The sequence below is a fragment of the Malaya genurostris genome, chromosome 3, assembly GCF_030247185.1.
Source record: "Malaya genurostris strain Urasoe2022 chromosome 3, Malgen_1.1, whole genome shotgun sequence".
Lineage (NCBI taxonomy): Eukaryota > Metazoa > Arthropoda > Insecta > Diptera > Culicidae > Malaya > Malaya genurostris.
Window position 1 is genome coordinate 175,842,374 of NC_080572.1, and position 23,695 is coordinate 175,866,068.

Here is a 23,695-nt window from a genome sequence, read left to right on the forward strand (position 1 = left end):
TTAAATCAGCTGCTCGCAAATGAAAAATTGCCTTTTAATGCTCTTGGTTTCAGCTCATAAGGCACCCAATCGCCTTGCTTTTGAATCATTCTCATGGATTCTATTCATACAGAAACTGCTTGTTGAGTCACTTCCAATGATTCTGCAATCTTCTCTTACGTTTGACTCGGATCTTCATCGAGTAGTCACCCTTATTCTGAATAACGACGTATTGATTTTTCGATCGAATGTGGTTCGTTCGAGTCCTAGCTACCTTTGATTTTGCTAGCGTTATTAGGAATACAAATGAAATACGATCTTAAAAACGATGCGACGTTATTCAGAACAAGAGCGAATGCCTCCAACTGTCTGTCTTCGAATTTTTTTTGGTTGCCCAGAGCGAGGCCTGTCTTCAACGCTGAAATCTCCATTCTTGAAACATCGAAACCATTCACTACATAATTAATCAGTTGGAGCATTATTACCATAAACATCCACAAGCATTTGATGCGCTTCAGCTGCACTTTTCTTCCAATTGAAACGGAAAACTTCGCCCAACTGCTGCTTAGATAACACAAAACTTCTCACAGTTAACACAGTGAAAAACAAGGATTTTTTAAGAAATACTCAAAGCAATATGAACTGAATATTAATGAAAGATGTATAACCTCTCGAAACTATCTATATCAGCTGTTACTGTTCAATGTTCATAACAACCAGAGTCACTATTTTGATAATGGACTGGACTACGTTGTAGATATCGGGATCTCTGAATTGCGGAATAATAGCAAAACAAGCAATTACACCAAATTGAATGCTTAAATAAGCATTTCAATGTATTTGAGAAAATCGCACACATAAAACAAGAATCATTATCAAACCGCCCTGCATCCTGTTCAGTTCGATAATGCCGTAGAGAAAGTAACTGTGCACACCAGTGAGATGATCTTCTGCGGGTATATTTTAGGCGCCGTTCACCTCGTACAGTAGACAACTGAAAATCGTTGTCCACTGTACGGAACAAGGAAGAACAAGAATCAGTATCAAATCAATTTGCATTTTGCGCGATTCGTTAATACCGTTGAGAAGGTATTAACTATGCACATCAGCAACTGAAACGTTTGTGGAGCAGGGAAAAGCGCGGTGGAGATGAAATTTGGCAATCTCTCTCCAGCAGGCATAAAACCTCCTCATCATTTGTATCATAATATGATATTTAAAAATACGAGGAATATTTTTTATTAAACTCACATCGTTGTGACTATATTAGTATTATACCTTATGATAAAAAAAGAACTGAAATTTTCATTTTAAAATTCCCGCGCTTGTCCAATCGGTGAAGAAGGTCCAATCGGTCTATACAAAGAAGTTGAAAAATTTTCGTGTGGCTATTTTTATAATGAATGGTTTCGGCTCGCCTTCGAAGCGCCATTCGCCACCTCATCACCAGTTATGATGCATTCGATGAATGTGGGGTCACTATCTGCGTTGGAAATCTCTTTGGCCACATCAACACGACGCTGTTTTTGAATGAAATTCAGCTTTTTTGGCACCAGCCGAGAAGCGACGCGTTTCAAACCCAAAACATCAGATAAAATGTGTTCGGCTGATCCATAAGAGATGCCCAACAACACAGCAATCTCTCTAATCGGTACAGAACGATTTTGCAATACGATTTGCTTCGCCGATTCAATGTTTTCTTCAGTAACAGATGTTGTTGGGCGGCCAGGGATCTCATCATTATCCAAGCTTGTACGACCACCTTTGAAGCGTTTATACCACTCGTATGCCTGTGTTTTTCCTAGACACGATTCACCAAAGGCCTTTTCTAACATTTTCAACGTTTCGGAACACTTAAATCCATTTGCAACACAAAATTTGAAAATGTTTCAAGTTCTTTGTATAGACGCCAAACAAAAACTAATCTTACGATATGCGTCAAAATTTGACAGAATGTGTAAAAGTGATGCTACGGCGAAGAAAAACATATGTAAATTTCCTTAAGAAATAAACGTATTTATGGAAAAAAAATCATTTGTATCAACAGATTACAATGATCCAAGAGAAACATTTAGGCTTAACACTACAATTAAAACTAGCAGTTAAAACTAAATTCATAACACTATAACTAGTTGATAACACCAAGCATAACAAGTATAACAATCACTGGCGCTAAATTTCACTTCGCTTATACCAACCATTTTAGAAAACTACAATTGTGATTTTTTTTAATATATCATACTAATTACTCTACTCTTCCTCTTCTTCTTGCATACAAAGCCATAGTGACACAAGATTGTTAGGTCGATTTCGTTTTGTTCTTTCATTCCCAAACTATGTATTAGTTGAGCGAGACATTCCTATAACATTACTGCGTCTGTGAAGACGAATGTTACGACAGAAAACAGACCAACGCGACCCAACTGCTGTCGATTCCGACATGCAGTCATTTTTGGTCTCGAAATAAGTGCTTTATTGCCACTGATGGGAGTTTTATTGAATAATTACATTCTTTGGGAGTCAATTTACATTACGTAAGAATGTTGAACGATTGTAAATTGAGAGAAATTATTTCATTCTCATTTTGCGGCAGAAAACACCAGTCAGTCCAATACCAATGGATTATCAATAGAGAGAAATTATGAACAAATAAATCTTATTATCATTTGACCTCCAATGCCTGCCGTAAAAAAGTATGTGCTCGGCCCTATCATTTTTATTGCTAAATGTTTATTTTCATCATTGATAATTTGCAGTTTCGGAACTACTCAAAATTATTAATTCCTTGCCTTCATTGAGAATTTATTTCTCAATCCATCAAATATTGCCTTGCTGTTGCATATCTGAATTCATCCGTGGTTTTTCACTACTAGCGTTCTATACACCATTCGCATGGCAGGTCAATAATTCAGGTTAATAATGAATTCCTACTGAGAGTAGCAAAAGGCTGTGCAAGTTAAATCAACTGGGGTAAATAAATTTCATCTAGTTCGCATAAACTACCAGGCAGCTCGTAAAATAAACGCTCCACTGAGTCGTTCACAAGCCGTAAAGGAACCTTTTAGTTAACTTTGCTCATAAAACAATGGAAATGATATCAATACGCTTAAAAGAACACACCCCAATGGCCATCCCTGGTTGCAAGTGCCTACAACGGAAAAAAAATTCTGTCCGAAAAGTAAGTGATACAAGACGGTGATTTTACGGTGACCATCTGCCGGACATGATGGCTCAGTTTATTGTGATATTTTATTTTTATGAAAACAGAATTTCACGGACCATCGTTTAATTTGACCACGATAATTGTAAATAAAGTGTAATCTATAAGTTTCAGTAAACTAATTTACAACAGAAGAAAGGTCGAAACAAGGAATCTTGATCTAGATTTTGTGCTGTCAAAAAATTTGAAATCAAAACAATTCCTATATTTCCTGATTTTTCACTGTGAAATGGAGCTTGAAGCTTAATCCTGAATATCCGTCAAATTAGAAAATATATTTGTGAAAGGTTAAACAAATGATCAACATACTGATGAAATGAACAATAAATTAAGTAGTATAGAGTGAATGACATTAATAAACCAGGCTCTGGAATCTTCCAGGAACTTTATCTAATACACTTTTATCGAAGAGAAGAACAGTTTGAAAATATTAGAAAAAGTACTTTTAAAGCTCCTCGTCGCATTCTACAGACATCTGACCAATGAATAAAACCACTGAAAAATTGTCAAATTCTACACGGAAAAGCCCGCGATCGCAGAATAACCAAAACATTAGTAGTTTCTTTATTTTCACCAATTATTCAGTTATTTAAACTGAAATACCTATTGCAATAAATAATCTTTAACAGTTATTCTCTTCGGAATATGTCATAATGTAATGTAATTAAATACAATTTATATTTGGGAGACTAGAAATCGAAGTTATGGAAGAACTTTTTTCGAAAATTTTCCATGAATGAAGACATTTTGAAAAACGTAATTTTGCCTAAGTATCTATTTATTTAGGTACAAACAACAGACACAATATGGCCCTAATGATAATTTCTAGTAATATACAAAAAAGTACAAGTATCCTACTGCGTGATAGATTGAAGTCAAATCTCAATAAAACGCGATTGAATGATCTCTGCAAGCCAATAATAGCATTGTTGGTTCCGAAGTTAGTTCGTCGTAAAGGAAGTAGAAAAAATGCACTGTTGCGAAGAGCACGGGGTCGGACGTTGATATTTATTTCGCGGAGTAAAGCAGGGCAGTCAATATTATCGGTCAAAACATCTGCTATCAATAAAGCGCGTGCAACATCTCGACGAACTTGTAGTGTATCGAGACCGATTAGTAACCCGCGACTTTCGTAGCTTGGTAGTTGGTGAGGATTGTTCTACGGTAAGCGCCGTAGAGCGAAGTGAAAGAATCTGCGTTGTATCGATCCGATTTTATGAGGTCCGTTTATGTAGTAAGGGTTCCAAATGACAGAACATTACTCCAGGAATGAACGAACAAGTGAGCAATACAGAGTACACGTCTGTAAAATGTTTAGCCACCCTCATTAAAAATCCTAAATTGCGAGAAGCTGTAGAAACGATATAGCTGATGTGTTGCTTGAATGTCAGTTGCTCATCGAGAAAGAAACCAACCATACAGTTTACTTTACACCACTCGGCGACGCTGTCATTGTAGATAACCTGCATCTACTGGGCTTCGAATGTGATAGTAGATCTTAACGTCATCAGCAATCGATAGACGAGGGTTCTCTAGAGTAAAGTTGAAGTACAGTAAAAACATTAAAGCCTCTAGATGGCTACCCTGCGGAATTCCGGACAAAGCTATAAACTCGTTGGAAACATAAACTCGATGTTAGAGCCGAATCCAAGTCTTTCCAGTTTAGCAATTGTTATATTGTGGTTTATGATATCGAAGACAGAAGAGCCACGTTGAGTGTCGACAATATATTGCTTGCAGTGGTTGAAAATCGGTGTCAGAATAACCTTTTCAAACAGTTAAGGAACTGCACTAAGTGATGTGATGTCACGGTAATTGTTCACGTCTTTTTTGTAACCTTTATTATACACTGGGAACGTAAAAGAAGATTTCCATAAGTTGGGAAAAAACTTTTTCAGAGAGTAACATCCGAAATCTAGTTATAGTTTTAAGTTCTCAGCCCTGTCAATTGGCTAGTAGTAGTGTAGTAGTTCACTTTAGGTTACGATTGTGGAAAAATCAACAGATATGTAAGCTAACGAGAAACTAAAATTGTAACAGTGCAATTTTGTGAGGTGGGGTTTCTCCGTGTAATTACGATAGAAATCATAAATCCAATTATTGACCATGTTTTATCATACCACAAGTTCAAAATAGTTTAGTTAAAACAGCAATCGTTTAGTTGTACCAAATTTGACCCAAACAAAATCTGAAAAACAACCAACATTTTAGTTGTTTTGCGATCGCTGACTTTTCCGTGCACGTCTGGTTTTTCTGAACCATACCTTTCTTTTTATGCAAATTTATGTGATAAACAAAAGAGCTCATGTAGTCTTTCAGTACTTTTTTTTTTTTATTCAAGAATATAATGTTTAAGGCACACTGCTTAAGCTCTAAGATGCCAAGGGCTTCTACTAATTCTAATTTACGACTAACTTAAAACTAGGGTTGTATCATTGAGTAATGTCATATTTGGGTCGCAATGGTTGACTTTGGCAGATCCAGCCTTCAGCTGGTGATCGGCAGTGGCCGGTGAATTGAATATTTCATGAGAGTCTTCCATATGGCGTTGGTGAATGTTCATGTTGGCCGCATTCTTCGGTCCGTGTGGGTCCGCGGGAAACACCCCCAGGTTACGAATACCCGGCGGGTGGCCCGCATGCTGTTGGTAAGTTTCCGTGGGCGATGATGGTGTTGTTACAGAAGAAAATGAAAAAAAAAAAATAGCGAAGTAAATATTGCGGAAAACGTAGTAAAAAGGGGATATGGGAATGAAATGACTAAAACGACAGAGATCTAATTAGTTGACATCGAGATGGTGAAGAGACGGGGAGCGGGGAAGCGAAAAGGTTAGTGACAGCACAAAGATCTTGTTAGTTCCGATGAAGATGGTGGACAGATGAGGAATCGGGATAATCGGCGGAAGTTAGTGTCGAACCTGCAGGTGAAGATTATTCCTAGCCACAGTTGAAACAACGTCGATAAATAGGAGGAACTTTCTAAGCCAGATGTAACAGATTACACTTGTATATTAATGTGTTTGAGAAACTCGTATATCAGAAGCATATATGAGCTATCCCGACTCGCCAACACATCCCGAACCGGAACTTCAGGCGGTCTACCTCGGGCCCTGAGGGATTCCAGTAGCTTCGACCTGGCGTCGCGATACTCTACGCACGACCACACGACATGCTCGATGTCCTGATAACCGTCGCCACAGGTGCAGAGCCCGTTCTCCACGATCCCGATACGCCGGAGATGTGCGTTGAATGTATAGTGATTTGACATGAGCCGTGACATAACGCGAATGAAATCACGACTCACGTTCATCCCCTTGAACCACGGTTTCGTTGATACCTTAGGAATAATGGAGTGTAGCCATCGTCCCAGTTCGTCATTCGTCCATGAAGTTTGCCAACTTTCGAGAGTTTTCTGACGAGAAATACTGAAAAATTCATTGAAGCAGATTGGTCTTTCATAAATATCACCTTCTAATGCGCCCACCTTAGCCAATGAGTCTGCCTTTTCATTTCCCGGAATGGAACAATGCGAAGGGACCCAGACTAACGATATTGAATAAGACCGTTCAGATAAAGTTCTCAAGAGTTCCCGTATTTTCCCCAGAAAATAAGGGGGGTACTTTCCTGGCTTCATTGCCCGGAGAGCTTCTATTGAGCTTAGACTGTCCGTGACAATGAAGTAATGGTCTTTGGGCGAGGTTTCAATGATCTCGAGGGTGTACTGAATAGCAGCTAATTCTGCGACGTAAACTGAAGCCGGATCACTGAGTTTGTACGAAGCGGTGATGTTTTGATTGAAGATACCGAAGCCTGTGGACTCGTTGATGTTTGATCCGTCAGTGTAAAACACCTTTTCACAGTTGACTGTTCTAAATTTATTATAAAAAATATTTGGGGCCACTTGAGGGCGCACGTGATCCGGAATTCCACGAATCTCTTCTCTCATGGAAGTATCGAAAAACACAGTAGAATCAGAAGTATCCAAGAAATGAGCACGGTTGGAAACAAACGAAGAAGGATTAATATTCTGAGCCATGTAATCAAAATACAAGGACATAAAACGGGTTTGAGAATTGAGCTCAACTAACCTTTCGAAATTTTCAATCACCAGAGGATTCAAAATGTCGCATCGAATGAGTAAACGATATGAGAGATCCCAGAACCGGTTTTTCAATGGGAGAACGCCCGCCAGCACTTCGAGGCTCATCGTATGAGTCGATTGCATGCAACCCAAGGCAATACGCAAACAACGATACTGAATTCTTTCCAGCTTGATGAAATGAGTGTTCGCCGCGGATCGGAAGCAAAAGCATCCGTATTCCATCACGGACAATATCGTTGTTTGGTACAGCCTGATCAGGTCTCCTGGATGGGCACCCCACCACGATCCGGTTATTGTACGAAGAAAGTTGATTCTTTGTTGGCATTTTCGTTTCATATACCTAATGTGACATCCCCATGTGCCTTTGGAGTCGAACCAGACCCCGAGATATTTAAATGTGAAGACCTGAGCTATGTTTTCACCCCCTAGTTGAAGCTGTAGTTGTGCTGGTTCTCGCTTCCTTGAAAATACAACCAGCTCAGTTTTCTCCGTAGAGAACTCGATACCCATTTGAAGAGCCCATGTGGATAAGTTGGCAAGAGTATCTTGTAACGGCCCTTGCAGATCGGCAGCTTTGGGTCCTATAATAGACACAACGCTGTCATCGGCAAGTTGTCTTAGCGTGCAAGATGTGTTGATACATTTATCGATGTCGTTTACGTAAAAATTGTATAAAAGGGGGCTTAAGCATGAGCCCTGAGGAAGACCCATGTAACTGAATCGTATTGTCGACAAATCACCATGCGCGAAATACATGTGTTTCTCAGACAATAGATTATGTAAAAAGTCGTTCAAAACTGGCGAAAGACCATGCTGATGCAGCTTCTCAGATAGGATGTTTATGGAAACTGAGTCAAAAGCCCCCTTGATGTCTAGGAAAACTGACGCCATTTGTTCCTTACGAGCAAATGCCATTTGAATTTCGGTTGAGAGCAACGCCAAACAATCGTTCGTTCCTTTGCCTCTGCGGAAACCAAATTGTGTATCTGAAAGTAAGCCATTAGTTTCGACCCAATTGTCTAGACGGAAGAGAATCATTTTTTCGAACAATTTCCGGATACAGGAAAGCATAGCAATCGGTCGATACGAATTGTGATCGGTGGCTGATTTTCCTGGTTTTTGAATGGCGATCACTTTCACTTGTCTCCAGTCATGTGGAACAATGTTGCCCTCAAGGAACTTATTGAATAAACTCAACAAGCGCCTTTTGGCGGGGTCAGGCAGATTTTTCAACAAGTTGAATTTTATTCTGTCTAATCCCGGGGCTTTATTGTTACATGACAAGAGTGCAAGTGAGAGCTCTACCATCGAAAACGGTGTTTCGTTTGTGTTTGGTGTCGCGGCGCGGGTGATCTTCTGTTCCGGTACAGAGTCTGGGCATACTTTTTTAGCGAAATCGAATATCCAGCGGTTGGAATATTCCTCGCTTTCATTCGTGGTGTTATGATTGCGCATTCGTCGGGCTGTGTTCCAAAGAGTGCTCATAGATGTTTCTTTCGTTAAGCCGTCTATAAACCGACGCCAGTAACCGCGTTTCTTGGCTCTAATCAAGTTCTTAGTTTTAACGTCTAACGCCGCGTAATTCCGGTAATTATCAGGTGTTCCATTTTTTCTGAATATTTTATACGCGGAGGCTCTCTCCGCGTTTAAATTTGTGCACTCTTTGTCCCACCACGGGTTGGGAGGACGGATGTTAGTTTTCGCGCCGGGTACACGTTTCGTCTGAGCTTGAGTCGCGGTGTCGAGAATCAAGCCAGCCAAAAACGTGTACTCTTCCTCCGGAGGAAGTTGTTGAGTTCTTTCAAGTTTCTCAGATATCGAGGTCGCATAGCTATTCCAATCAATATTTCGTGTGAGGTCGTACGAAACATTGATTGTCTTCGATGGTTTTGAGCCGCTGGTGATTGATATTACGATCGGTAGGTGATCGCTACCGTGGGGATCAGGAATTACCTCCCACGTGCAATCCAACCGTAGCGATGTCGAGCAAAGGGATAAATCCAGCGCACTTGGTCTTGCTGGTGGTGCAGGAATCCGTGTCATTTCTCCCGTATTCAAGATTGTCATATTGAAGTTGTCGCAAATATCATGGATCATAGCTGATCTGTTATCGTCGTGAAGACAACCCCATCCCGTACCGTGTGAGTTAAAGTCTCCTAAAACCAACGTCGGTGCGGGAAGGAGCTCTATGATATTACTGAGCCGCCGATGCCCAACCAAGGCTCTAGGGGGAATGTAGATGGAAGCAATACAAAGGTCCTTACCTTTGATTGTAACATGACATGCGACAACTTCAATACCTGGTATCGAGGGGAGGTTAATTCGATAAAAAGAATAGCACTTTTTGATCCCTAAAAGTACTCCTCCGTAGGGATCATCTCGATCCAGGCGAATAATGTTAAAATCGTGGGAGTTTAAGGGTATTTCAGAAGTTAACCAAGTTTCGCACAATGCAAATGCGTCACATTTCAGATTATTTACTAGAAATTTAAATGAATCTATTTTTGGGATAATACTTCTACAATTCCACTGTAAAACAGTGATTAGATCCGTGACCTCGGTGGATGATTTAGCCATCGAAAGATACAATCGCTGAAAGAAGGGGCCAATTTACAGTCAACTGCTTCAAATATGTTTTTACTGTAGGCATGAAAGCAATTAAAATGCTTCTAAGAGGGTCTGAAATATTGAAAGTTGTAAAAATCCAGTCCACAACATCAGAAAACTTGATAAGTCCAGCACCTAGTTGGTTCTCTGGTGGATTTTTAGGGACGCTTGGGGATTTTGTAGTCCCTGGAAGTGGTGGGAATTCCATCTCGGAATTGAGCTTTCCGAGACCAGGAGCTTTTTGCTTCGGTGATTTTTCCCGATTCCCGTTAGCTGTAACTTTTCGAAGCCCTTCGGAAGACACCTTCGAACCCTTACTAGGTAGCTTATGAGAAGATTTATTCATTCTTTTCCTACAGCTATGAGGGACCGCTGAAGATGGACCTTCCAAAGGGTCGTCAGAATCGCTCTCGTCAGTCGACAAGCAGGCATATGGATTCGTTGTCTGTTTAGGAGGGGTGGCACTTTTAAGCATCTCTGCGAAGGAACGCTTGGAGTGCTCCTTTAGGGAACGCTTCATTCGATCACCTCGCAGTTTGTAAGCGGGACAATCAGAGAGGTCATGTGGACCCTCCTTACAGTAGAGACACTTTTCAGCATCCTTACCGCAAGAGCCGTCCGCATGAGCTTCCCCACAGTTAGCACAACGTGGCTTATTGCTGCAATGGGTAGCTGTATGCCCCAGTTGTTTGCAATTGGTACAATTCATTATCCGGGGTACAAATAAACGAACAGGCAAACGAACCCGGTCCAAGAGGATGTAGTTGGGCAAAGCAGTGCCGGCGAAGGTCACACGATAAGAGTCTGATTGGGGATAAGACTTTGTTCCATCCCCTGCGATCGATACTGAATGCAATCGCTTGCAATCCAGTATCTTGACATTCTTAAGTGAGGGGTCTTTAAAACAACCCGCCCCGTACTTAAGAATATCCTCGCAAGTCAAACTCGAATCGGTGACCACACCGTCGATTTCTACTTCGCGAGCGGGCACGTAGACGCGGTACTCCTGCGTAAAGGGATCCTTTTGAACAAGCTCATTAGCCTGTTTAGAGCTGGTAAACAGGACCCTGAGCTTGTCTGGCCGTATTCTATCAATACTTTTTATAGTATTATATCGCGAAAACAGGTCTCGCGATATTTTTAAAATATTTAATTTTTTTTCTCTTGATTTGGTCCGGAAATAGACCGCGTAAGGCCCGGCCGGTAGTGCGAGCCCATCAGGATAGCTCTTTATGCGGGACATTTTACAGACAAGGGAAGTCTCCATTTGAACATCGGGAGCGGGGGGGCCAGGACTTAAATTAGACATGTCGCGGAACTACTTCCGCGCAGAAACAAGTAATTCGGGGGGAAATATAATGGTCAAAAACGAATAATCGAAGTAACGGTACTTAACTTAAGATCCAACGGGGGACACCAAGCTGGTCTTCGTCGGTCGGCGTATCGCCGCTTTGATGATGTGCAAAAAACCTCCGAGAGGAAAAAGCACACTTATTTATTATCCTCACACAATGGCCGCTTGTTTACAATCCGCACACTTGGCCTTGATCGGCGAAACAATAACCGGCTAACGGTACCGTTTCGATTCACCGCTCACAATAAGGCACTGTTCTATTATATAATGCGAAAAAAACCTCTCAGAGGAAAAAGCACTATTGTCTATAACACAATATCGTTTCGAACGTCCGACCACTTTATCACACACACACAACTGGTTTTCAATGCTTTCGCAGTAAATCCAAATCACGTCCGTTCGCTCGGAAGGTTGAAACGGCAATGTCTTTCAGTACTTATCATACTTTGCATTGTTTTTTTTTTCATTTCTATCCCAAAGGATGGGTAAAATTGCTTTTTGAAGCAATTAAATTTTTATGGCCTTTGATGAAAACAGCGCTGCTCTTGTCTAAGCGCCCATAAATCGGAATGCGTAAATTATTGTTTTCTTAGGAAATCAAAATGTATAAGCATTCTAAGAAGCATATTCACAATAATCAAAATCATCTCATAAGTTACTTGCAACAACTCTCGAATAATCAATTCATACTGTCAACTAATCCAATGCAATAAAACTCCATCTAGTAAGCAACGTTTCAAAGCACATAATCGATATTAGGTACTATCTTCTGGAAGAAGAATGATGCAGCATATCACTTTCGAAGGATGTCAAATTGACGAGCGAACATCAAAACTTTGTACAGTTAAACGAATGAAAGATTTATTCATAACTTCCGACACATAAATTGGTATGGAAAAGTTCTGTCATTCCAAATCAACGCATTCGTATAACTAAAAAGAAGGTAATCTACTGTGATAGATTTTATATTTATTTGATGCGATTCGATACTACTTTTCGAGTACGAATAAAGACTGCTATCAATATAGGTGTAACTTACAGAACAATTAATAACAAACAATCCGGTTGCGATTTTCGAATTTTTTATATAATATTTGGCTGGTTAATATTGCTCTGAAAATACTTTCGGTCATCAAGCATCCATCACATTTGATGATGTTTGATTATGTATTGGATACAATAAACTTACCGGGCACTGAAGATGACAGCTAGAGCAAGAAAGCAAGCGTCTGCCTCACGAGGGCAAGCTGTATAGCAACGATCGATAACCCACTCGAGTAATTGGCCGATGTCTGGATTGGATTCGAGCAGCAGCACTACCGTTTCCTTTGCGAGATCATATATCTGAAACATACAGGAATAAACAATTTCATACAATTTTATACTGATAGTTTCTATTTCATATTAATATAAACATGTTGACGGAGCTGTTAAAAATATAATTCATTTCATATCCAACCGTGCTTCGAATGCTTTTTTTATTAATTCCTGCCTGCGGGTTTCGATTTTAATTTCAATAGTGTGTGTATACAACTGTTGTGTCCAAGTTTCCTACTGAAAAATTCAGAAAATAAACAGTAGCTACACAGTGAACACTTCTAACTTCACTATTTCGCTATTCGTGGCACCCTTTAATGGTTCACTACTGACTAGGTTTTACGAAATAACATCACAAATGAATTAACGGGGATTTCTCGGAGATGACTTTCAGAAACTCAGATTCACTTTCACCTCTTTAGGCTTCAAATAAACATCAAACGTCGAACGTCGAACTCCGTTTATTCACAAGTGTACGATTGCAGTCGGTGTTGAACAGTCGTTCGCACCGCACGCGTATAGCTCTTGGCTCCTGGAATTTTTTTCTGGCTACCTAGAGTTTCATTGATTCAAGGCTTCAGTCTTTTTCAAGGCTACCTGAATCACTAACTAAGTGACTAAGTGATACAAAGAGTGATATTAGAGTGACTAAGTGATACAAAGAGTGATATTAGAGTGACTAAGATATTAATCAGCCTTTTTTAAGGCTAGCTAGGAGTCTAATCGAAGACTAATTTAGCCTAGTAAATTTAATTTAAAATTTCATTAATTTCAAAAATGCCTGCGTCCAACCGGAAAGGCAACAAGCCTAAGGCTAAAAATAATTCAATACGGAATAAATCACAATCCGTTATTCAACATTTTTCTAATAACATTCACGATCTTATAGAATCTGAATGTAAAAATAAAAGACAACGGACGGATTTCCCTTCCGTTGATCCTATGCCGTCTAACAATATTTACGAGATTCTTCCTGAATCCGATTGTAGCGACATAGAAGAAAATTCTTCAAAAATTCCCAAAATGGACGCTTGTCGTTCTGGGAAGAAACATCAATCTATGTCACCAGTGACGGTGATGATTTCCGACTTCAAAGCATTCCGTACTGAGCTTTCTACTTTTCTCCCGGAAGTAAAAGTCTCATTTCAAATCGGACGAAGAGGAGAATGTCGAGTCTTGGTGGATGGATTGGAAGATTACGAACGACTTATTCGATATTTGTCCGAGAAACTTCATAAATATTATTCATATGATATAAAATCAGACAGATTCTTCAAGGCTGTTTTGAAAGGATTATCAAATGATCAAAGTAATGATGAAATTAAAAATGAACTAAAAGAATTGCTTGGTTTTGCCCCTTCCCAAGTAATACTTATGAAAAAAAAAAGCGAATGGTACTTCTAAACCACGCTCTGGTATTTCCCATGAACTTTACCTAATACACTTCAATCGAAGTGATGTAAACAATTTGAAAACTTTAGAAAAAGTACGTTTCATTTCCCACATTAAAATTCATTGGGAACATTATAAACGGCATAATCGTATTGCAAACTTAACGCAATGTCGTCGTTGCCAAGGCTTCGGTCATGGAACCAAAAATTGTCATATGGATGTACGGTGTTTGAATTGTGGTAAATCGCATTCGAAAGACGTTTGTCCAATGAATGAAACCACTGATAAATTTTCATGTTCAAATTGCAATGGAAATCATAAATCCAATTATTTGAAATGTCCTGTCAGGGAAAAAATTTTAAACGCTCGTTCGCTTCGACAACAAGTCAAATCAACGATCTTAAATTTACAGAACATACCTGAAAATCAAAAAACCGTTACAAATGCCACGCCTAATTCTTCTAAGGCACTGATTTCTTCGAAACAAAAAACAGGTACGCCTGCCAATTCGTCTTCTAACGAAAACAATTTATTGACAGGTAGATCGACCTCGTCATCATCTTCTTCTAATGTCAGTTATGCTGGTATATTAGGTAGAAATCTATCACCTATTTCTTCTAATGTAAATAATCTTCTTCTAACGAAAACAATTTATTAATAGGTAGACCGGCCCAATCATCTTCTTCTAATGGCAGTCTACCTACAAATATTCCTTCAATGCCATTCGCTTCTTTAAATGAAGTCGATTTAGGCGATATAACTGAAAATAAAATGATCTACCTACAAGATCAACTTTTTCAAATGATCATCCAAATGAATTCGACTTCATCACTTTTTGAAGCATTTCAAATCGGATGGAAATTTGCAAATAATATTATAATGAATTTAAAATTTAACAGTGATGTTAAATAATTATTTGAATATTTTAAATTGGAATGCTCGATCTTTGAAATCGAGTGAAGATGAATTTTATAATTTTCTCAAAGTTCACAAAATTCATATTGCCATTGTGACAGAAACTTTTCTTAAACCAAATGTAAAATTGAAAAGTAATCCACATTATGTGGTTCATCGATTTGACAGGTTTACTGGAATGGGTGGTGGAGTTGCCATTTTTGTCCAACGGCAAATTAAACATCGAATTTTACCTTCTTTCAATACTAAAGTTATTGAAAGCTTGGGAATCGAAGTTGAAACCATTCATGGAATTTATTTCATCGCTGGAGCATATTTCCCATTCCAATGCACCGGCGAACAATTAAATTTCTTTAAAGGCGATTTGCAAAAACTTACAAGATATCGATCGAAATTTTTCGTAATAGGGGACTTAAATGCTAAGCATGTCCAGTGGAATTGTAGGCAAAATAACAGTAATGGTAAAATACTTCATAATCAACTCTCAGCTGGTTACTTCACAGTTCTTCATCCCAGTAATCCTACTTGTTTCTCTTCCGTGAAAAAACCCGTCTACAATTGATCAGGTTCTAACAGATCAAAGTCACATTTGTAGTGAACCGATTACTCATGCTGACTTTGACTCAGATCATCTTCCAGTAACATTCAGACTTTCCAACGAAGCTATAATTAATCCAATTAGTTCTATTTTCAACTATCATAGAGCTAATTGGTTGGATTACAGATCTCACATTGAAAATCATGTGGATCATGAAACTATTTTAGAAAATTCTGCGGACATCGACACAGCAATTGATAATTTGAATCATTATATTATCGAAGCTAGAAATCTTTCAGTTCCCAAAGCTCAAACTAAATTAAATTCTCCTATCATCGATGACAAATTTCAACTGCTCATTCGGTTGAAGAATGTTCGTCGACGACAATATCAACGTTCTCATGATCCTGCTATGAAAAACATAGTTAAGGATTTACAAAAAGAAATTAAACATAGATTTACTCTTTTGCGAAATGAAAATTTCGCTAAAGAAGTTTAACAAATTAAACCATATTCTAAACCTTTCTGGAAACTTTCTAAGGTTCTTAAGAAACCTCAGAAACCAATTCCTGCTCTCAAGGAAGGAAATCAAATACTTCTTACAAATGATGAAAAAGCTCAAAAACTTGCTCAGCAGTTCGAGAGTGTCCACAATTTTAATTTAAACGTTGTGAGTCCTATTGAAAATGAAGTCTCACTGAAATATGATCATATTTCAACTCAAGTGTTATTACAAGATGACATTATTGAGACGAATTTTGATGAAATTAAATCAATTATTAGGAAACTCAAAAACATGAAGGCTCCTGGTAATGATGGAATTTTTAATATTCTTATTAAAAATCTTCCCGATGTTGCCTTGAGACTCCTGGTTAAAATTTTCAACAAGTTTTTTTCATTAGCTTACTTCCCAAAAAGATGGAAAAACGCTAAAGTAATTCCTATCCTAAAACCTGATAAAAACCCAGCAGAAACATCAAGTTATCGCCCAATTAGCTTACTTTCTTCTATCAGTAAACTTTTTGAAAAAATTATCTTGTTGAGAATGATGACTCATATAAATGAGAATTCAATTTTTTTACCAGAGCAGTTTGGATTTCGTCATGAACATTCAACTACTCATCAACTTGTCAGAGTAACGAACATGATAAAATCAAATAAATCTTCTGGGTTATCCACTGGAGTTGCTCTTCTAGACATAGAAAAAGCATTCGACAGTGTTTGGCACAAAGGTTTAATAGCAAAAATGTCTGATTTCCAGTTTCCTATTTATTTAATCAAAATGATTCAAAATTATTTAACTGATCGTACTCTTCAGGTTAGCTATCAGAATTGTAAATCTGAATTGCTACCCGTACGAGCCGGTGTTCCGCAGGGTTCGAGTGTAGCTCCAATCTTGTATAATATTTTCACTTCTGATCTTCCAAATCTACCCGTTGGTTGTCAGAAATCGCTATTCTGTGACGACACAAGTCTATTAGCCACAGGTAGAAATCTAAGAGTGATCTGCAGTCGCCTACAAAGAAGTTTAAATATTTTCAGTGATTATCTGTCAAAATGGAAAATTAAACCAAATGCAGCAAAAACGCAATTAATTATCTTCCCTCACAAGCCAAGAGCTTCTTTTCTTAAACCAAACAATAATCACATTCTCAAATTGAATGGCTTGGAATTAACATGGTCTGATCAAGCTAAATACTTAGGTTTAACGTATGACAAAAAACTCACTTTCAAGGATCACATTGAAGGAATCCAGGCAAAGTGTAATAAATATATTAAATGTTCATATCCTCTTATAAACAGAAATTCTAAGCTCTGTCTAAAAAACAAATTGATAATTTATAAACAAATTTTCAGACCAGCCATGCTTTATGCGGTACCAATTTGGTCAAGCTGTTGTTCCACCAGGAAGAAAACGCTTCAAAGGATTCAGAATAAAATTCTGAAAATGATTCTGAAGCGTCCTCCCTGGTTTAGTACAAATGAGTTACACAGACTCACAAATATAGAACAATTAGATGTAATGTCACATAATATTATAAGCAAATTCCGACAAAAATCGATGCAATCTTCAATTGAATCGATTCGCTCTCTGTATTAGTTAGTAAGTTAGTATATAAGTTCCTTTTCCCCATTACACAATACAAGTAGGTTTAGAATTTTCCCTACACAAAAATCTCAGAATTGCGGAAGCAAATGATGTCTTCATGGTAATAACCAAATCATATATATATATATATATATATATATATATATATATATATATATATATATATATATATATATATATATATATATATATATATATATATATATATATATATCTATATATATATATATATATATATATATATATATATATATATATATATATATATATATATATATATATATATATATATATATATATATATATATATATATATATATATATATATATATATATATATATATATATATATATATATATATATATATATATATATATATATATATATATATATATATATATATATATATATATATATATATAACAGGGCTGAAAAGTCACCACTTGTGGCTGAACACCCAATTTAAATCTTAATAATTTAATTTTAACTCATATACCAATAAATAGTTATTTAAAAAATAAAAAAATAAAAAAAAATAATAGAAAAAGTGCACGATTGCTTCAACGTACGACAGCAACCGAGTGAAAGGATGACGAAATGAAATTCTTGCAACACCCACCATATAGCCCATACATTGCTCCTTCCGATTACTAAAAGGTGATTTTTTTGAGGTTAGGATTTTCATGCATTAGTATTTGCTCAGATTTTTTGAGGTTATGATTTTCATGCATTATTATTTGCTCAGTATGCTCTGACATTTCATCATGAAGCCGAACGATCTGCCACAACGTCGAATTTTCAGTGAATGGGCCCTAGAAAAGTTGGCAGAAAATCCGCTTTTTTATCGACAAATTTTGTTCAGCGATGAGGCTCATTTCTGGTTGAATGGCTACGTAAATAAGCAAAATTGCCGCATTTGGAGTGAAGAGCAACCAGAAGCCGTTCAAGAACTGCCCATGCATCCCGAAAAATGCACTGTTTGGTGTGGTTTGTACGCTGGTGGAATCATTGGACCGTATTTTTTCAAAGATGCTGTTGGACGCAACGTTACAGTGAATGGCGATCGCTATCGTTCGATGCTAACAAACTTTTTGTTGCCAAAAATGGAAGAACTGAACTTGGTTGACATGTGGTTTCAACAAGATGGCGCTACATGCCACACAGCTCGCGATTCTATGGCCATTTTGAGGGAAAACTTCGGAGAACAATTCATCTCAAGAAATGGACCGGTAAGTTGGCCACCAAGATCATGCGATTTGACGCCTTTAGACTATTTTTTGTGGGGCTACGTAAAGTCTAAAGTCTACAGAAATAAGCCAGTAACTATTCCAGCTTTGGAAGACAACATTTCCGAAGAAATTCGGGCTATTCCGGCCGAAATGCTCGAAAAAGTTGCCCAAAATTGGACTTTCCGAATGGACCACCTAAGACGCAGCCGCGGTCAACATTTAAATGAAATTATCTTCAAAAAGTAAATGTCATGTACCAATCTAACGTTTAAAATAAAGAACCGATGAGATTTTGCAAATTTTATACGTTTTATTGTTTAAAAAAGTTCTCAAGCTCTTAAAAAATCACCCGTTATTTATTCCGGTCAATGCAGTTTAGCCTCGGCTGACCAGTACTTCTCCAAATATGATTAAGACTAAAAATGGATTGATTCAGGGATTGCGGCCAAACCGGTCGAATTTTTGAATATTAAGACGTATCGTATCATGAGTTGATATTCATATGCCCGATTGGTTTTCAGCACGGTTCGTTTTGGCAATATAACTGCTCAACTGTCGCGTGTTAATATTGGAAATTCTGCATTATCATCGACACCACCGAAATCAATCAAATATATTCAAAAAAATATGTGAATGTATTGAAATCGTCCTGATTATTTTAATAAATATTTTGTTCTACTTATTTAAATAAAGTAATCACCCGGCGAACGACCACAATTAGGTTAAAACCGGGTATAAACGATAAATAAATAAATAAATCAATCAATCGATAACTAGTCTTTCTACTCATAAAATTTTTGAGAGACAAACGAACATTGATTCAGAAAAAATGTGGATCGATAAAAAAAAGGTATCAACTCACTGTTAGCTGGATTAAACACGTTTTCTAATGATATATTCGCTTTAAGCAAAACCCAACCAAGACATATATCACGCATTCTAATACATTTTCAAGTGCTGAAATATGTGAAAGGCAGGGTAAGTCATTTTCGTAAAATTCGGTCATGGTACGAGTTACGTTCCTTCAAATTGTGTCGATCCTAACTGCCGCCATATGTGTGGTTTTGACAGCAATTTAGGTTGGAACTGGGTAAGTTTTGATTTCAAGCGAGAACGACATCAGAGTGGCGATGATTTTGCAAAAAATAATTCACAACGATGCTTTAGTTGGTGCAAATGGTTTAGCTAACCATTTTATGTAAAAAATAATTTCTTCGTAAGAACTAGAATAGAATAACGTAATGTATTCAAAATTTATTCATAACACACAGTCGGTGAAAATGAAGAAAGGACAAACGAACGTTTCATAATAATATACCATTCCGTACAGTCAGGATCAGCGAGTAGTCTGACGCTAAATATGAATTTCGCCTTGCTAAATCAAAAATATCGTTCATTCCACTTGATAGACACCAACTTTCGAAGTCCGACAACGGCTTCCGCATACTAATCGTATCCTTCTGTGCACCATAGCTGCATAAAGAGTGGAACATTTCCAGATATAACAACCTTACATGTCCCGCAATGACTGGTCACATCCCCTTTAGATTAACCCACGCAACCCAGTTTGCTGCAACGGCAGGGTGCATTTACAAATACATTTATCGATTTATTTCTGCTTTGAATAATTTAATATGTGGAAATATGTCAAAAGTAATCGAATGTTATACAATTTTATACCAGCATCGAGGTTTTTATTTATGAATTGAGATTATTTATTTGAAAAAAAAGTACGGGTGTGTAATGTCAGAGACATAACTGGATGTCATGAATACTATCCAGCGTAAATTTGTTAGATTCGCTCTGCGCAATTAACCTTGGAGGGATCCCACTAATCTTTCTAGCTACAAAGATCGTTGTAAGCTTATTGACCTGGATCTGCTATCTGTTCGTAGGAATGTCTCCAAAGCCGTTTTTGTTGCTGATTTATTACAATCACGTATCGATTGTCCCGAACTTCTGCAATTGATTAATCTGGACATTCATCGACGTAATCTACGCTCTCATCGTTTCTTGAGCTTACCCATTGCACGAACAAATTATGGTTACAATGAACCATGTTCCAGTATGTGCAGGACATTCAATAGCTGCTCCAATGTTTTCGACTTTCATCTATCCCGAAATATGATCAAACGATAGTTTCATTGCCACTTGTCAGATTAACTTTGGATCAGGATTTGTCTGAAATCGTTTGTATTTTTGTTCAACCTAGTGGTTGAACAAAAATACAAAAATTTCTCCCATCACCGTTGGAAACTAATCAGATTCGCTCGATGATACTAACCGTTTCGCTTCCCTTTTCATTTTCTTCGTCTTCTTTATTTCTATTGGAAACTAATCAGATTCGCTTGCAAATACTAACCCGGTCGCACTTCCTTCTTTCCTCCGTCTTCCACCATCTTTTCGATCACTAATTAGATCTACTTGCCAATTCTAACCCCGTCTTTCTCTCCGTCTTCCACCATCTTTTCGATTACTAATTAGATCTACTTGCCGATTCTAACCCCGTCTTTCTCTCCGTCTTCCACCATCTTCTCGATCACTAATTAGATCTACATGCCGATTCTAACCCCGTTGTTCGACCACGCTTACTTTCCACCCCCTCCACCTACCTTCATCATCCATTTACCTATCCCTTTTTCTCCGCCAGTTGAAGCAAGCTGCCCTGTAGTGCTTGGTGTCATCAACTAGATATAGGGTTATAGGTTTAGTTTTATTTATTAGTTTTTATTGTTAGTTTTAAGCCTTATTGTAGCTGTTGGATCATTGTAATCTGTTGATACGAAAGATGAGGAGGTTTTATGCCTGCTGGAGAGAGAGATTTCCAAATTTCATCTCTATCGGGCTTTTCCCTGCTCCCAAAATAAACAAAATAAATAAACAAATAAACAAATACGAATAAAACTGACACGATTTCGAATTCGAATTGATAGCATATTTCATTGAAAGAATCTATCAAGATGCTGTACACGATTCATTTCTACCTTTCAGAAGGACCAAATTGTGGAATTCTCTACGATATTTAGCACAGTTCGGATCATTTCCCTCGAACGATTTTCGCACAGCGAAAAGTACACGAAGCAAATCAAATTATTTTGGATTTTCACTGAACTGATGATTTTTACCTTCGATTTGCAAAGAAGTAATCTTAATAGTTCTTTGGATAACATTTAGAGCCACTAGAACGGTTGATTTTATATAATGTTGTCCCTTTTTCGTTTTCTTTCTCCCCAATGCAAACGACCAGAAGCTCTGTTGTATGATGCAATCGCTCTTGTTTGAGTTAAAACTAGTTTTGCGTACAAACCGCAACACATCCGCTCGCAGTGCCAAATGATGCAAAACTAAATCAATTTTTCTCAAGAGGTTTCTTTTTACGTGATTTCGTTTGTAGCTTTTTCACAAATGGGCGGTTCCAACGACAACACATATAGGCACTTATAGAATTTTGATGTCGATTATTTCATTTCGGATTTGCATATTTCATTGGAAGACACTATCAAGATGCTGTACAGGATTCATTTCTGCCTTTTAGAAGGCCCAAATTGTGAAACTCTCTACGATATTTAGCACAGTTCGGAACATTTTCTTTAGATAACATTTAGAGCTATTAGAACGGCTGATTTTATATAATGTTGTCCACTTTTCGTTTTTCGTTTCCTTTCTCTCCAATGCAAATGACCAGAAGCTCTGTTGCATGATGCAATCGCTCTTGTTTGTATTGAAACTAGCTTTGCGTACAAACCGTAACACATCCGCTCGCAATACCAAATGATGCGAAACTGGTTTAATGCGTCTTCTCACCTTGACGACCGGAAGGCAAATTAGAACTACGACCTGAACGTTTGAGGTTTTTAATCACGCAAAAGGTGCGCTCTCCGATGTCGCTGTTTGAATGCGTCTTCTAGCCCCGACGTCTGCTTCCATCCAACGCACAGGAAGAAATGATCGATTTTCGACCACGGTTCCCGTTTTATAACGTTCAGTTGAATATATGTGCCTGACTACCTCAAAATCGTCGTCCTTGCGCGAAAAACCCCGCGTTGTTTTTGAAATTTTGAAAAAACTTAATTTTTGAGTTGTTTGTGGTTATCTCACACTGTTAAAAATATCATCCTAAATTCCTGATCATATTTTTGATGGAATAGTGAAAGAATTATGTTGCTGCCATCAATACAAGTCGAGATATTCACGATTAAGTTCTGCCCATTCTTCCATATGGCTAGTTTTGAAAAGGCGCCCCATAGTAAAGTAAGTCGTATTCACGACAAAAAAAAACAGCGAAAATGCAATCGTTTACCAACCCAAGTATCAAATTATGTTACGATGACCAGTTTGCAACCAAAACTTTCTTGGGGGAGAGACGCTCTCATTGCTGCCCAGGGAATTAAGAGGGGGCAACAGTCCCGGATTGGCGGTTCAGTGCACAGGGTGCTGGTCTTACAAGGTAGTTGTCGTATGTTCGAGCCCCGACCCGGAAAGATTTTTAGTGTCAGTAGGATCGTAGCACTAGCCATGCAATGATTCTGTACGCTACGGGCTTCGGAGTCTGTTGAAACAAAAAGGCCAAATTCCATAAAAGGAATGTAATGCCAGGACGTCTTGTCTATCGGTTTGGTGTCAATATTGCTGGTGGAATCATAGTTGCAGGGTTTTCCAGTGCAGGTTTGTTTTGTAATTGTTATTTTTCCCGGTGTTGGGTTTGCTGAAACAGATGTGCCGTGTTGTATATTGGTTGTAGATGATGATTTCGTTGAAGAGAATGTTTGGGGTCGGTGTAGAGGAAGTCCCGTTTCTATTAACATGCAGAGAGCTGATGGTTGTAGGTGATATGTGTTCTACATAGAATTCTTGTATCTTGTCCGAAAATCACATAAGAAGGTATACGGCTGGTATATAAGCTACGTTCTCTGCATCGCCAAAATGACGGTT

General features: G+C 37.9%; 1 protein-coding gene across 7 annotated transcripts in view; it reads right to left on the reverse strand.

Annotated features, from left to right (window-relative positions):
* The window catches only part of LOC131434739 (protein furry), a 433,830-nt gene that overhangs the window by 272,540 nt on the left and 137,595 nt on the right, over positions 1 to 23,695 (reverse strand). For all 7 annotated transcript variants that reach the window (XM_058601810.1, XM_058601816.1, XM_058601814.1 and 4 more), the window contains one exon: positions 12,451 to 12,605. In XM_058601810.1, coding sequence (XP_058457793.1) covers positions 12,451 to 12,605 — 155 coding nt within the window. The remainder of the gene's footprint in view (positions 1 to 12,450; positions 12,606 to 23,695) is intronic.